The sequence below is a fragment of the Nilaparvata lugens genome, chromosome 9, assembly GCF_014356525.2.
Source record: "Nilaparvata lugens isolate BPH chromosome 9, ASM1435652v1, whole genome shotgun sequence".
Lineage (NCBI taxonomy): Eukaryota > Metazoa > Arthropoda > Insecta > Hemiptera > Delphacidae > Nilaparvata > Nilaparvata lugens.
Genome location: NC_052512.1, coordinates 34349364 through 34365023, shown reverse-complemented (window position 1 = coordinate 34365023; position 15660 = coordinate 34349364). Strand labels below are relative to the sequence as shown.

At 35.6% G+C, this 15660-nt stretch overlaps 1 protein-coding gene across 1 annotated transcript in view; it reads right to left on the bottom strand.

Annotated features, from left to right (window-relative positions):
* LOC111052333 (zwei Ig domain protein zig-8) overlaps window positions 1-15660 on the bottom strand; it is a 740160-nt gene that overhangs the window by 643819 nt on the left and 80681 nt on the right. Inside the window, exon 2 of the mRNA XM_039435799.1 lies at window positions 13670-14326. Within this exon, the coding sequence (XP_039291733.1) occupies window positions 13670-13718 (49 nt within the window). The 5' untranslated portion in view covers window positions 13719-14326. The remainder of the gene's footprint in view (window positions 1-13669; window positions 14327-15660) is intronic.

Here is a 15660-nt window from a genome sequence, read left to right as displayed (position 1 = left end):
ATTATCAATTCAATATGACATTATTCTGTTTCAATTTAATATTATCCAATCATTCCCAAATTTCGAGATTGAAAATTAGGTTTTGTATTTATCGAGCAATTTCTGTACTTATTTTATATGGTTATTTATGTCCAACGGTTCTCAAAAACAGCTCTAACGATTTTCACGAAATTTGAAACATAGTAGGTTTATGACAAATAAATTCAATTGCACAAGGTCTCATCCCTGGGAAACCACACTGAAGGACATGGAAAGGATAGTAATGAATTATTGATGCTTGGAAAAACAGATGATAATTCCGTCGTCTGTCGAAACAGAAGCTGTGTAATCAATCAGCTTATCTCACGAGAAATATTATCAATACATTTTAATCGACTTGATAAAAATAATCTATATCTGGCTATTTTTATATCTTGTTATTATGTTTTACGGATCTCGAAAAGGGCTCTAAAGATTTTCACGAAATTTGAAACATAGTAGGTTTATATTTAAAAAAATCGATTGCATGAAGTACATCAAAAGGATAATTATTATCCATCTTTGGAAAAACAGATGATAATTCCGTCGTCTGTCGATAACAGAAGATGCGTGTGCCTGTGTGGGAGAGAGACAGAACTATGTTCCGCTGTGTAATCAATCAGCTTATCTCACGAGAAATATTATCTAGAAATTTTTATCGACTTGATAAAAATAATCTGATTTGTTGACATGTCATGGTATAAAATTCTAATCTAAGTTAATAATTATTTTACAGTTTTGAGTGATTAGTGTTTTCAATTTGGTTTGTAAACAATCTGGATTAGAACTTTTCTGGTTTCAAATGTTTGGTCTGGAAATTGGACCTGAATCCAAATGTATGGAACATAACCTACTTTTTGGACTATTTAAAGTGTATAAATCAAAATTCTGGGAAGAAACAGTTTTGGGTTGTGCATATTGGTCCTTCCCCAATGATTTTAAAGAATCGTGTTCTGTTTATCAATAAATAAATAAAGAGCGAAGCTCGGTGCCCCGATATTACAGACTTAATAGAACCCACCCGGGAAGTTGGAATGCCAGTACATACCCACGAACTCCGCAAGGGAGACCCTCATATGGCAACGCTCTTATTACTTCCCTTGCCCTATTACCATAGGTAAGGAAAGTATTGTTATCCAAGAAAATTAAGTTCCCAAATTTCATGTTTTCTATACGTTTCAAGGTCCCCTGAGTTCAAAAAAAAATGATTTCTCGTTTTTGGTCTGTGTGTGTGTGTGTGTGTGTGTGTGTGTGTGTGTGTGTGTGTGTGTGTGTGTGTGTGTGTGTGTGGTGTGTGTGTGTCTGTGAACACGATAACTCCATTCCTAATCAACCGATTGACTTGAAATTTTAAACTTGAGGTCCTTATACCATGAGGATCCAAAAATGAGAAATTCAATTCAAAATGGCGGAAAAATGGCGGATAATGGCCAAGAATCATGTTTTTACGGTTTTCTCGAAAACGACTCTAACGATTTTCTTCATATTCATACCCTTGATAGCTATTTATAAGCTCTACCAACTGACATGAGTCTCATTTTTGGGAAAATTGCAGGAGCTCCGTAATATTCTTGAGAAAATTGAATTTTGTTCAATTACTATCACGATTTTCTCAAAAATTACTTGACCAATTCTCTTTAAATTCATACCCTGTATAGTTATTCATCAGCTCTATTAACTGGCATGAGTCTCCTTCCTGGGAAACTAACAGGGGGTCCACCCCATCCTTGAGAAATGGACTTTGTAACCTCCTCCTCGTGCGTGAGGTATGTAGGTTGAGCAGTTTATTCAAAAGAACACATAGTCGATATATTGTAATATATTCTACAAATAATTATTTGTAGAACAGCTGTTTTGACGACTTTTGAGAAATCATCAAATTTCACAATTTACACAAAGGAAAATGTACTCTGGAAACAATATAGTACAATAGTATGATCGTAGTTTTGAATATTCAGCCGCCAATCGGCATTAAGTTATTCCCCTAAATTCTCGTTTTAGAGGCTTATAGGTCAATGAGCAAGGAAAGTTGTGTGAGTGTACGAAACATGATTTTTCATCAGAGAAGTCTCATTGAAAAGTTGTTTGAAATTCTATGCCCCAGATTAGACCGTGCTGATCGAACTCATAGACTCAATGAGAAGTTGATGATCGGAAAATATCCAGATCCACTCCAGTTGACGGGACAATAAAGGACAATAAGTATTGACATGATGCTGAATTCGTCGATAACATGATATGGATGGTCTGTGAATTGTGCCGGTCTGTCATTGGTCGATAAATTGGGCCAGCATGCAGTGGGTCTCTTTGAAACAGCACAGAACGGGTGGGGCCATTCACACACGATGAGGAGATTTATGTTTGAACATATCGGAGTGTATGTCGTCGTCCCAAGGGAGCCCTTATGCTGCTTCATGGCTTCATGTTGCCCATTCATATTTCACCATCTTCATTCATTGGCATGTCCGGTCACAAATAACCAGAACTACAGAAAACTTCTATATTTCTATACGTCTATACTTCTATACTTTTATACTTCTATACTTCTATACTTCTATACTTCTATACTTCTATACTTCTATACTTCTATACTTCTATCTATATATATGAAAGCGAAATGGCACTAACTCACTGACTGACTGACTGACTGACTCACTTACTCACTCACTCGCAGAACTAAAAATCTACCAGACCAAAAACGTTCAAATTTGGTAGGTATGTTCAGTTGGCCGTTTAGAGGCGCACTAAGAACAGATTTGAAAAAAATTCTAAAGATACGCCCAAAATCTGCGTTTTTTCAGCGTTTTCTCAGCTTTATCGAGAACAAATGAACAGAAAATGTTCAAATTTAGTACAGAAGCTCAGCTAGGGTGTAATATTGTTGTGTTAGGAGGAATTTGCAATAACGTCAGAGATACGCCCAAAATCAGCGTATTTTTGCGCTTTCTCAGCTTTATCGAGCAAATGAACAGAAAATGTTCAAATTTACTACAGAAGCTCAGCTGGGGTGTAATAATTTTGTATGAGAAGGAATTTAAAATAACGCCAAAGATACACCCTAAATTAGCGTTTTTTTGCATTTTCTCAGTTATTTCATCAAGTAATAGAGAGAAAATTTTCAAATTTGGTACAAAGGTTTAGCTAGCATCTAAAAATTTTGTGATGAGGTGAATTTAATATTTCATTAAAGATACGCCCAAAATCAGCGTTTTCCAACGTTTTTCTCAGCTTTTATGCGTTTTCTCAGTAATCTGACTTTCTGATGGAATGGAGCATGCTGAAATGAAAAGCGAGCGAAGCGAGACCGCTGTTCTCATTTTTGGACGATCCAGTCGGGGGTCCAGGGGGAGGAGCCCCCTGGCTAGACGGATACGGCGAGCGAAGCGAGCCTGACGGCTAGTACTTCTATATTTCTTCTCTTCTATAGCCTACTTCTATAATTTTATATTTGTCTACTTTGATAAGAAATTATTCTATACTTCTATACCTATACTCCCAAACTTCTATACTTCCAAACTACTATACTTCTAAAATTCTATACTTCTATACTTCTATACTTCTTTAGATTGTATATTCTGAGCCAGAGATGAGCTTGTATGGGAAAAAAGTTCATGGATTATGAAAAGTCTATATAAATAGAAATCCAGTCTCAAATTTTGACATTCAATAACTTTTTTATGTGTGCACAGAATTTGATGATGATTCTTTTACTTGTGTTCGCTATGTTCAGGACCAGTTTCATGGCCTATTAAATTTATAACCGACCTCAGGACTCTTTTCTACGGTCCTTCAAAGTTTACATGTAATCCTTATGGAAGAAGATTTGTGAGCTGGCCACACACAGAAGAAAATCAGCTCTTATGATCATTGCGTCATCCAACAGCCGTCGGTAGATCTGTTTTTCAATTTTCTTTCCACTGATTCACAACATTTTAATTCTTGATAATGCCGCGGTACGAACGACGTCCAAACTTATGTCGTAGAACTCAAAACGCTGTAAATATATAATATTCACGGGAAAATCACGAGCAAGGAGATTCTTATATCATTCAATTCCCAGCAAGCTCCATTCAACTATAACTAACTAGCAGTTCTGTGAACAGTAGACCTCACGCAGTATTCTCATCCACAAGTACCTGATTGAAACTATAGACCTTATAGAAATACAGCAATGGACTGGCTTCTCCACACATCTGTGTAATCACTTGTCAGCTGATTTATGAAGAATAATTCTATAGTCTGATTTTTACTCTAGTATTGGCGTATGAAGGAGGCTCCTTTTCCCTTTTATATTATCCTTGAAATGCAAAATTTCCAAAAACCTTGTATATACATCGACGCGCAATTTGAAAAGGAACATACCTGTCAAATTTCATGAAAATCTATTACCGCGTTTCGCCGTAAATGCGCAACATATAAACATTTAACCCAGTAAGAACCACGTATGGGTGGAATCCCACACAAGCATTCTTCTTTTCAAGCTGCGCATGCGCCAACGTTTCCTATCTCCTCGAATTCGAACATTTAAACATTGAAATATCAAGAGAAATTCCAAACCGTCGACTTGAATCTTAGACCTCACTTCGCTCGGACAAAAATTTGTATGAGAAATAGGTTATGTATTATGGATAATTTTGAATAATAATGAAGGAATAAAAAAGTTTTCATTCTCAAAAATAAATGCTTCAAACATTTGAATTTTAAATTAATTGGTAATTTCATAAAATAGTAGCCTACCATTAGACTACATTAACTACTCCTCAACTAGAAATAAGTCTGTGTGTGAGGACTCTGAGGAGAAGGTAACAAAAGAAGAAGAAGATAAGAAAGAAAATGAAGGAGAAAAAGAAGAATTCAAAACAGAGGAGAAGGAAGAAGTTATCTTCAATTAATTACACTGCCCCACTGCCCTTTTCCCCTTGCGTCTGTACTGTCTTTAGCTGGTAGCACGTACTGTTTCTAGCTGGGAGCATCACATGCTGTAATGCAAGTAATTATTCCACTTGACGCAAGCCGGCAGAGCTGTTCATTAGCATTTAGAACTAGAACAAACTGGCACTCGTAATGCAGCACTGCACATATTCTCATTACACTCACATCTATTTGCAACGGGGTCCCACTTTTACACAGCCAGCTCTCGTGAGTTCTATGCCCACTCTACTGTAAGTACTGTAAATTTTCCAATGGCATGAGTGGAGTAGATAGATGAGAAAGAGGTGGATAAGGGGGGAAATGATAAGGAGACGTATGCGGCGGTGGAGAGGATGGAACGGGAGGAGTAGGTGGTGGAGTAGAAGGAGGAGGAGGAGTAGAAGGAGGAGTAAGAGGAGGAGAAGGAGTAGAAGGAGGAGGAGGAGTTAGAGGAGAAAGAGGAAGAGGAAGAGAAGGAGAAAGAGAAGGAGGAGGAGGAGGAAGAGGAGTGGTAGGAGGAGTAGAAGGAGGAGTAGGAGGAGGAGGTGTTAGAGGAGGAAAAGGAAGAGGAAAAGAAGGAGAAAGAGAAGGAGGAGGAAGAGGAGTGGTAGGAGGAGGGGGAGGGGGTGTATGAGGAAGAGGAAGAGGAAGAGGAAGAGGAAGAGGAAGAGGAAGAGAAAGAGGAGGAGGAAGAGGAAGATGAAGTGGAAGAGGAAGAGGAAGAGGAAGAGGAAGAGAAAGAGGAAGAGGATGAGGAAGAGGGTGATAAGGAGGAGGAGGAGGAGGAGGAGGATGAGAAGATGAAGAAGCAGATGAAGAAGCAGAAGAAGAAGAAGAAGAAGAAGAAGAAGAAGAAGAAGAAGAAGAAGAAGAAGAAGAAGAGAAGAAGAAGAAGAGAAGAAGAAGAAGAAGAAGAAGAAGAAGAAGAAGAACTAGCATTATCAGGGATGCACCAGCGAAGATTAGGATATATTATGACTCTCTATGATGTTGACAGTGTCTCTATGAGTCCTGGCTGAACGCCATATTGGGTCTCATTTGCAAGTGACATGGAGTGGATGCGTTTGGCGCTATGAGACACTAATTCTCAGAAATTCCCCTATACAGAGTTGAAGAAACTTATGAAAACAGCTTAATTTTCCTTCACAAAAATAATTTTGACAGTAGGTTCCATTGAGGATCTCATTCGAATTAAAAAAAAACTATTTTCTTTGTGTAGTTGAGAAGTTGATATTGTGGTGTTGATATTGAGAAGTTGATATTCATATCAAATAAGAAGACTAAAAAATTGTCAAAAACCACAGATTTAGAAAGACCGGTCTTGGTTGTTACACCATTGTCTATCTCTGATAAACTCCGTATATCAGACAGTTTATCAAAGATTGACAATGGTGTAACAGCCCAGACAGTTTTCCATCAGACTATTTTCGTGCGGTTGACAATAATCCATGCTCCAGCGCGAAGTGAGAGTTCTGTTCAAACTTCTCATCACATTATTCAAAATTCAATCTCTCCTCTCCCATGAATAATGTTAAAAAGCCTCGAGAAGGGACAATTATTTGTCTTCACTTGATCAAAAATTCCAATTTAATTCACACACAAATTGCATGATTGCAGTATCGTAACAATACAATCACTTTGCATGTGTTACATAATTGTTCTATCTCGTCCTGCAACCGGCAATACCATTCGACAGAATGATGGAGTGAGTGGGAGTTATTTCATCAAATCTATGCGGAAATTACGATAACAATAATATTGATTATCCATTGATAAATAATAATTAATTGATTATTAATGAGTGTTTTCAGTTCCCAATGTACAAGCATTATGTCGATAGACTTTACCGCTCATTACTTTAAGCGTTGCCTCATCGCTATGAACGAATTATGAATGTATTTTGTATAATAATCACAAACATTGGCCGATATGAATAAAACCAGAGCAAATGCTCATGAGCAAGAGCATGGAGCATAAGGTTTTGCTCATGAGCAAAAGGTAGAAGCAAAAGCATCTGCTCATTTTTATATGAATAAGCTTTTCCTTATACTCTTACCTTATGCTCCTGAACTCTGGAGCAAATCCTCAAGTATTTTAAAGATTTTCAATCAGCTGGTTCGCTTTTGTAGCCTTACTTTGTTTTTATAGCTCACGAAAGCGCTGAATATGCATGTAGGGGGCACCGCTTGCGTTTGCGTCGTCTGCTCTGTTTTCTATTTATGAATAGAGTTTTAGGTTAGTTGAGTTTAGAATTATAAAATAATAGCGTGAAAAAATGTCATCTCTATAATAATCTTCAGCATATTCTTATAATATCAATAGCCTTCTTATAATCGTCTACACTCTCATCTTCTTAAATGCCTATTTCCTATTTTGTGATGGCTATCTTTATATCAGGTAGCTCAAATCTTTATATCAGGTTTCTTTTGTATTTATTCTTTTGTAGTAATAATAGTGATATATATCATGGTTGAATCTAAAAAGAGTTTTATAGTTCTCAACTATTGGTTGTGATCGTATCTGGTATAGTTTGCTCTTCCTCATACGAATTAGTTGAGCCATTTTACTATGAGGAAAAGGTGATAAGCTGCTCTAGACTAGACTCACCTTTTTTGAAGCATTTGCTTCAAAAGTTGAGCAAATGCTCCAGTTTTTTCAAACAATTTTGAGTATAAGCTTTTACATTTGAGCAAATGCTCAAACTATCTTTCTGATGACATGAGCAAAAGGTTTTGCTCACGTTTATTCATAGAAAATGAAGCAAATGCTCCATGTTTTAGAAGTATAAGCAAATGCTCAACTTTATTCATACGGCCCAATATGTGTAATAGTGTATGGACCCTATTCTCTCGTGAAACCTCAAAGGGATGAAACATGGAACACTTCAAATACACCATGATACGATAAACTTGATGCTTCTATGAGTATGAAATTGGTTCTCATATGCTAAATGATGTATTGTAACTAGAATAATCACTCTGAATAGCTTTGTATTATCCGTTCAGATACCCAATACCCCACTTTCCCTTGAAACGGCAGAATATTGTCGGGTTGAAATTGGTCAACTGGAATTGCACTGTAAATTTCCAGCTCAGCAAATCCATATTTCAAAACAGACAGCCCTCGACCACTAATGAAATATTGTATTTTTTTAATTAAATTGGTTAGCTTGTAGGGCTGCACCTTAGCTTCCGCCTCATTCAATTTTTACTGTCAGCGTTAATTATGGATAACATAATTGCTTTACATGTCAGACAATACTGACTCTACATCTTGAATCTCCCTACACCATGTGTGTTTATATGACGTATGTGTGTATATTCAGTGTTGGAGGGATAAGAATTGGTTATTTACGTTCGGTGTAGGAGTGTACACGTTTCCACACACATGAACAAAACCGACGAAAATGTTTTCTCCCATTAAAACATTCAGCAGAATGTATGGTAACGAGACATTTTGGAAATATCTGAATTTCACGCTAATTCGTCTTAACAATACACAAGGAAGAAAATAGATTTATCAGATAAATTGAAATTTCTAGATGATACATCATTCTCTTGGACTCACATTTGTGTGTAAATCAAAAAATGAAATCTACATAACGTCTAATCCAGAAAAAACCTTGTGTATACATCGATGCGTAGTTGATAAGGGAATATTCCTGCCAAATCTCATCGAACTCTAATAATGTGTTTGGCCGTAATCGTGTTACATACAGACAGACAAAAGAAAATCCGTGTTGAAACATAGACCTCACTACATTCGGTCAATAACACAGATTAATATGTATATTTACTTATTAATATAATAATTGATAAGTTTGAGGAATCGCAGACTCTGAAGAACTCTGTATTAATTGATTGATTGATTGATTGATTGAGTACTTTATTTATGTAGATTACAATATATACTGGCTTATACACTTATATACAATAGCTTACAATACAGCAAAATTATAGATGAATTTACATAATATAGACTAAGAAAATAATTATTGAACTGTATATGATATGGAAAAGCAGTTTGTAATATAATAACTATAGATAATAATCATATTGTTATGCATCTACATAAATTGGCGGAGCTTTGGACATATCAATGTCCATTCTTCGGAAATAATATTGAAAATATCCTCCCCACTAACTCTCTACCAAAACGTTAATTTCGTTATTTAAACTAAGGATTCATTTATTAATGGAAATATTGTGAAAGTTATAATCAATATGAATATTAAAGAGAAAAAAAAACAGAAAATTGATAAAGTAAAGTGATTATATAGGTAGATAAGATCAAATAATTGATTAATAAAATGAAGTAGGCTGAGAGTAGATCAGGGTTATCAACTTTCAGTAATATACATCAGTATGCAGTGGATAATTGAAATAACATGAGTTTATATAATATATATATATATATATATATATACAATTCGTTCTATTCGTTCTATAACATGGTTTAAAGGTTTATATTGGTGGAATGGGTGAGGGATGGTTGTCATGTGATCGTTCTAGGGCCGGACAGTTTCAGTCATTTGTTCCAAAATATGTTTTTTTTTTAAAGTCAGGATGAAGCTCGCTCGGCTCTCGATAGACCTGATAGAAGCAGGAAGTGTATTCCATGCAGGACAGGCACTGACTGAAAAGGATTTCGTGAAAATAGTAGTTCGATGATTGGGTATCCTTAAAGTACTTTCTCCGGTTCTACTATGTGAAGCAACTATCCTCCTACCTTCAGAGACAAATTTGAAATCATCTTTAAAATAGTTCGGATTACCGTATTTCAAGATATCTCTAACAAGCTTGACTATTCGAAAAAAGCCTCTGATCGGGAAGCTTTAATGTTGAACTAGCAATGTGGGCTGGGGTGATATGATCATGGCGTTGGAGAGAGTAGACGAAACGTAGACAATAATTTTGGCAACGCTGTAACTTGTGACGTGCATATCGTTAAGAACAGAATTACAATACATCAAATGTGGGAAGATGAGAGATTGAACCAATAATAATTTAATGTTTCTAGGGAAGATATCGTGCATTTTCTTCAATGCATGCATGGCTGAGAATACCTTTTTACAAGTTTTGTTCACTTGTTCTGACCAGTCAAGAGTATTATTCATAATAATGCCTAAATTTTTAACTGAGCTACAGTAAGGAATGTCATTACCGTCTACACTAAATTTGTGAAACGATTCAAGGTCAATATTGTTTATAAGACGAGAATATCCAATTATAATGGGTTGTGTTTTGATGGGATTAAGCTTAAGGCCATTTTTCTTTGTCCATTCCACTATCGAATTGATATCCTGATTCATTATTTCAACTGTTTCATTAATTTTTGTTATGGGACAGCTTAAATAGATTTGGAGGTCGTCTGCATAAGTATGGAAACTGGAGAATTTTATAATTGAAGAAAGGTCATTAGCATACAAAGTGAAGAGGAGAGGGCCTAAAATTGAACCTTGTGGTACTCCATGCATAACGTTTTTTCCAAGTTGACTTTTTGTCACCGACAGATACACATTGTTTCCTACCTAATAGATAGGATTCAAACCAAACTAACGAGTTGTGACTGGAACCAAGAATAGCCAACTTATTCAGAAGGACTGTATGATCAACAGTATCGAATGCTTTAGAAAAATCAAATAGGGTGAGGATGGTGCATTTTCTTTGGTCCATAGCTAACCTTATATCATCAGTGACACGAAGCAGAGCTGTCTCAGTTGAATGGAATTTTCTGAAGCCTGATTGAAAGTTATGAAGCTTACTATTGTTGTCTAGAAATTTTACAACTTGAGCATGAATGAGTCTTTCTAGCACTTTGGACAATGCAGGTAAAATACTGATTGGTCTAAAATCTTCAACTTTATTGGGTGATGGAACTTCATTTAGAGGGCGAACCAGAGCAAACTTCCAGTTTTCAGGGAAAATGCCTTCTTCAAGTGACTTGTTGAAAATGTATGTAATGGTTGGTAAAACAGCAAATAACATCTTCTTGATAAATTCAATAGGAATTTTGTCTACATCCGTAGAATTACTATGAATACGTTGAATTGCTCTGAAAGTGTCTTCTTCTGATATTGGATGGAAATGAAATTGATCAGTGATTGGTAAATCTAAGTTTGTAACCTGCTCTTCAAGATCATCGATATGATTAGCAATGACAACTTCGTCGCGTTGGTTAGAGTGTGAAACGAAATGGTCATTTATATTATTCAATGGTAAGTCAATTTGTGGATTCGATTTCTGTTTGCAAAGCCCGAATTCTTTTATTCCCTGCCAAAGTGATTTAGAGTCTTGTCTATTGTTTGTCATAAACGAATTCAAGTACCTAATCTTTGAGTTCCGTAATTCCTGTTTAACCCTATTTCCAAGGCTCCTATACTCTATCAAACTGTCCAAGTCAAATGTCTTTTTAAATTTTCTATGTGCTTTGTCTCTACGTCCCATCATCTTAAGTATGTCTTCAGTCATCCACGGTACTCGTCGTTTCTATTAATCCTCCTTGTCACATAAGGTGCATGTTTGTCATACAAAGTCAAAGTCCAATTCTCGAAAGTCTTGACCACGTCATCAACTGAGGGTAATGCTTCAATTTGATGCCATGGAGTCTGAGCCACATCAGTCAGGAAGGCGGCTTCATCGAAGTTTTTGAAGTCTCTATAAGTGATAATTTTCTGTTGTGTATGTTCTGTATGTGAGATGCTCGCTCATTTTTCTGTGATTGAAATATTCTAGAAGATTTTTCGTTCTCTATAATAACTCTTTATTCTTCATTGTAAGATTCTTATTGTTATTTGAAACTTCGAAGTATATAATCGAATAAAAAAGGAGAAGTACCGTGATGGAATAATGAAATAGAAGGTTCAGTCACAAGATCCAATAAGAGACAAGCTTTTTTTCGTTCTTTAGGAAATAGATTCTCCAGAAATATATACAATTCCAATATAATTTCATTGGAATTGGATCAGGGAAACGGTTTATTTGGAGTATCTATATCCATCTACAATATTATACTACATAGAGATTCCCTTCTACTTGCCTTCCAAAAACGTTTTGAGTCGTTATTCTGAATACTTTCATAATCTGAACAGTTGTAACAATTAAGAAATTTGAGACTCATAGACCCGTTTGCACAAAAGCCGGTTGATAGATTAATAGAGATTAATTCCACGAGAACCAATCAGAGAAGCCGTCTTTTCAAAAACGCCTTTGAGACCTTTGTTATTTTTCATGAAACTTCCCAATAGGACTTACATATCATAAGGGATCAAAAACAATATTCACCGATAACAAATAATAATATTCCAACAAATCTTTCAACAATTCGACACACTCATTCTACAAAGTAGTAATCGATTATCCTATTATATTAAGCGAGAAGTATTGCGTTAGAACAATATTCACCGGTAACAAATAATAATATTCCAACAAATCTTTCAACAATTCGACACACTCATTCTACAAAGTAGTAATCGATTATCCTATTATATTAAGCGAGAAGTATTGCGTTAGAACAATATTCACCGGTAACAAATAATAATATTCCAACAAATCTTTCAACAATTCGACACACTCATTCTACAAAGTAGTAATCGATTATCATATTATATTAAGCGAGCAGTATTGCGTTAGAACTCGTAGAGAATGGACGTATAGTGGAGTAGTAATAGTAGTAAAAAGAAAAAAAATATTAAGCGAGCAATTTCTGTATAGCTGTTTATATTTCTATATCTGGTTATATGGTTATTTATGATCAACGGATCTCGAAAACGGCTCAAACGATTTCAACGAAATTTGGAATATAGTAGGTTTATGATGTAAAAATTCGATTGCACTAGTCTCATCCCTGGGAGAACTCGCTGAAGAACATGAAAAGGATACTTCATCCTTGGAAAACAGATGATGATTTCGTCGTCTCTCGATAACAGAAGATGCGTGTGCTTGTGTGGAGGATCAGCTGTTCAATCAATTAGCTCACCGAATCTCGCGAGAAATCTAGAAATTTCAATTGACTCGATCAAAATACAGTAATTTGATTTGTTGACATGAGATAGTATTTATATCATAATATTCAAAGTTAATCATTACTCAAGATGCGTGTGCCTGTGTGGGATAGAGACAGAATCATTCCCAGCTGTGCAATCATAATCAATCAACGAGAAATGTTATCAAGCTGGACAATTTAATCGACTTGATCAACATAATCTGATTTGCTGATATGACATGATAATCCTAAACTAGACAACTAGACTACATCATTATTTTCAAAGTAGATCATTATTTGACAATTTTAAGTGACTAGTGAGTGTTATTTTGTTATTCAATTTGATTTGTAAATAATCTAAATTCGAACTTTTTTTCAAATGTTTGAACAGAAAATTGAACCTGAATTCAAGTGTATGAAACATAACATACTTTTTGGACTATTCATAGTTTATGAATCAAAATTCGGGAAGAAACAGTTTTGAGCTGTGTCTGTTAGTCCTTCCTCAATCATTTTAAAAAATTGTGTTCGGTTTATGAAAACATCAAAATTCAATGAATAAATAACGAGCGAAGCTCGGTGCCCCAATATTCATGTTGATTCAAGCATGCATCAACAGTTTGATCGTAGAATTTTAAAAAGGATAACATAATTCGGTAGATCCCGATCCAATTTTTGAATCCGAGGAATGGCAAGAAGAAAGGGCAACATTGATCGCAAAAATAATCCTTGAAAAACAAACAAAATTTGTTCTTACCTTGTGTTAAAAGAAGACAAATCAATCCAATTGGTTGACTACGATGCATTCTCGATATTTCAGGTGCAGCTGTATGTGACTGAAGGTATCATCATTAGGGTCAAGAAGACGGAGAAATATTAAAAGCTTCCAGTAAAAACCGTTCAAGATAATTCGGTCAATCTATTTTTGTTTTCGGGCATGTCTGATATTTAGAGTAGAATCACAAACAAATATTTAGTAAACAATCCTCTCCAACTCACGGTTGAATATAAATCTCTGGCTCACTGGTTTTGGAATCGAACTCTATTATTCACAGGGATTTTCTCAGAATTACACTTGACAGCCTCTTGAGCATTCAAAATTGATAAGAATTTGGTTAGTTTTTTCCCTGTATCCGAACATCAACCGTAAAATTGATCCTCTTAAGTTACATTATTACCTACATATTCTTTGGTGAATCCTGTTGTTCTAAAGTTTCACGTTATCAATAATTGATCTACTTCAATAATCTACTTTTTGTGATTAATCGGTTTTCTAATATTTCAAGACTAATTTAATTCTCAGGGTATGATTTTTTGGGTTCCCTATCAAAGTGCTGGAAATATTTGGAGTGGAGATTTCTGGGAAGTTGTATAGTACAAATCAGGTTCGTTACTCAGCTTTTCCGACGGGAATCTGAAACAAAAGAATAATTTTCATTTCCTTAGAATGAGAATGGGGAAATAATGTAATCACGTATGAAAATGTATCTTGTATGTTTCATTATGTATTTTACTGTATTGTATTACATTGTATATTCATTGTCCAAAGCCACACTTACACCAAAGTCGACGACAAATTTTGTCATTGAAATTATTCGTCAAAAAATTTTGTTTTCAACCAAAATCATTAATAAAATGTCAATGACACTCGAAATTGTTCTCTTGAATAGTGCAATTCATTGTAGAACTCGTCAGAGCAAATTTGTCAGTTTGCACTGACCCCAAATGTTCGGGATCAAAATGTATGTGTTTAAAACTCTTAATCTCTCGCTTATTTCCAATTTTAGGTGAAAATGTTACTGAACAATTATTGCAGAGATTTTTATGCTCAATCTTTTCCACTTGGAATGTTTTGTTCAAACTAATGTATCTGAAGCTTGATAATTGGGAATCAAAAATCAAACTTTGCATAGATGGGGCAGAGCTCCTGAAATTTTCACAGATATGGGGCTTGAGGCAGTTGATATCAGAGGCAGCTTATCAATGACTATTTTAGGTATGCATTTGATCAAAATCGTTGGAGCCATTTTCGAGAAAATGGCGAAGACCCTGTTTTGTTGACATTTTAGCCGCCATCTTGAATTGCATTTGATCGAAATTGTTCGTGTCGGATCCTTATAGTGTAAGGACCTCAAGTTCCAAATTTCAAGTCATTCCGTTAATTGGGAGATGAGATATCGTGTAGACAGACGCACATACACTCATACACGCACACACACACACACACACACACACACACACACACACACACACACACACACACACACACACACACACACACACACACACACACACACACACACACACACACACACACACACACACACACATACAGACAAATACCCAAGAACCACTTTTTTGGACTCAACCTTGAGTTCCAAATTTCAAGTCATTCCGTTCATTGGGAGATGAGATATCGTGTACACAGACGCACATACACACATATACGCAAACACACATGCAGACCCAAAAACCACTTTTTTGGACTCAGGGGACCTTGATAAGTATAGAAATTTGGAAATTGGGGTACCTTAATTTTTTTCGGAAAGTAATACTTTCCTTAACTAAGGTAATAGGGCAAGGAAAGTAAAAATTGAATTATTTCAACAAAAGCTTTCTATTTCATTTGTTGTTTCTACCGTTGTTGGGATTGAATTAACTATACCTGATTTTTCGCCTGTGAATAATGCCCTGTTTTTGGCATTCCAGCAACAGCGTTGCGCCAACCTTTGTAACCCTTACTAATTG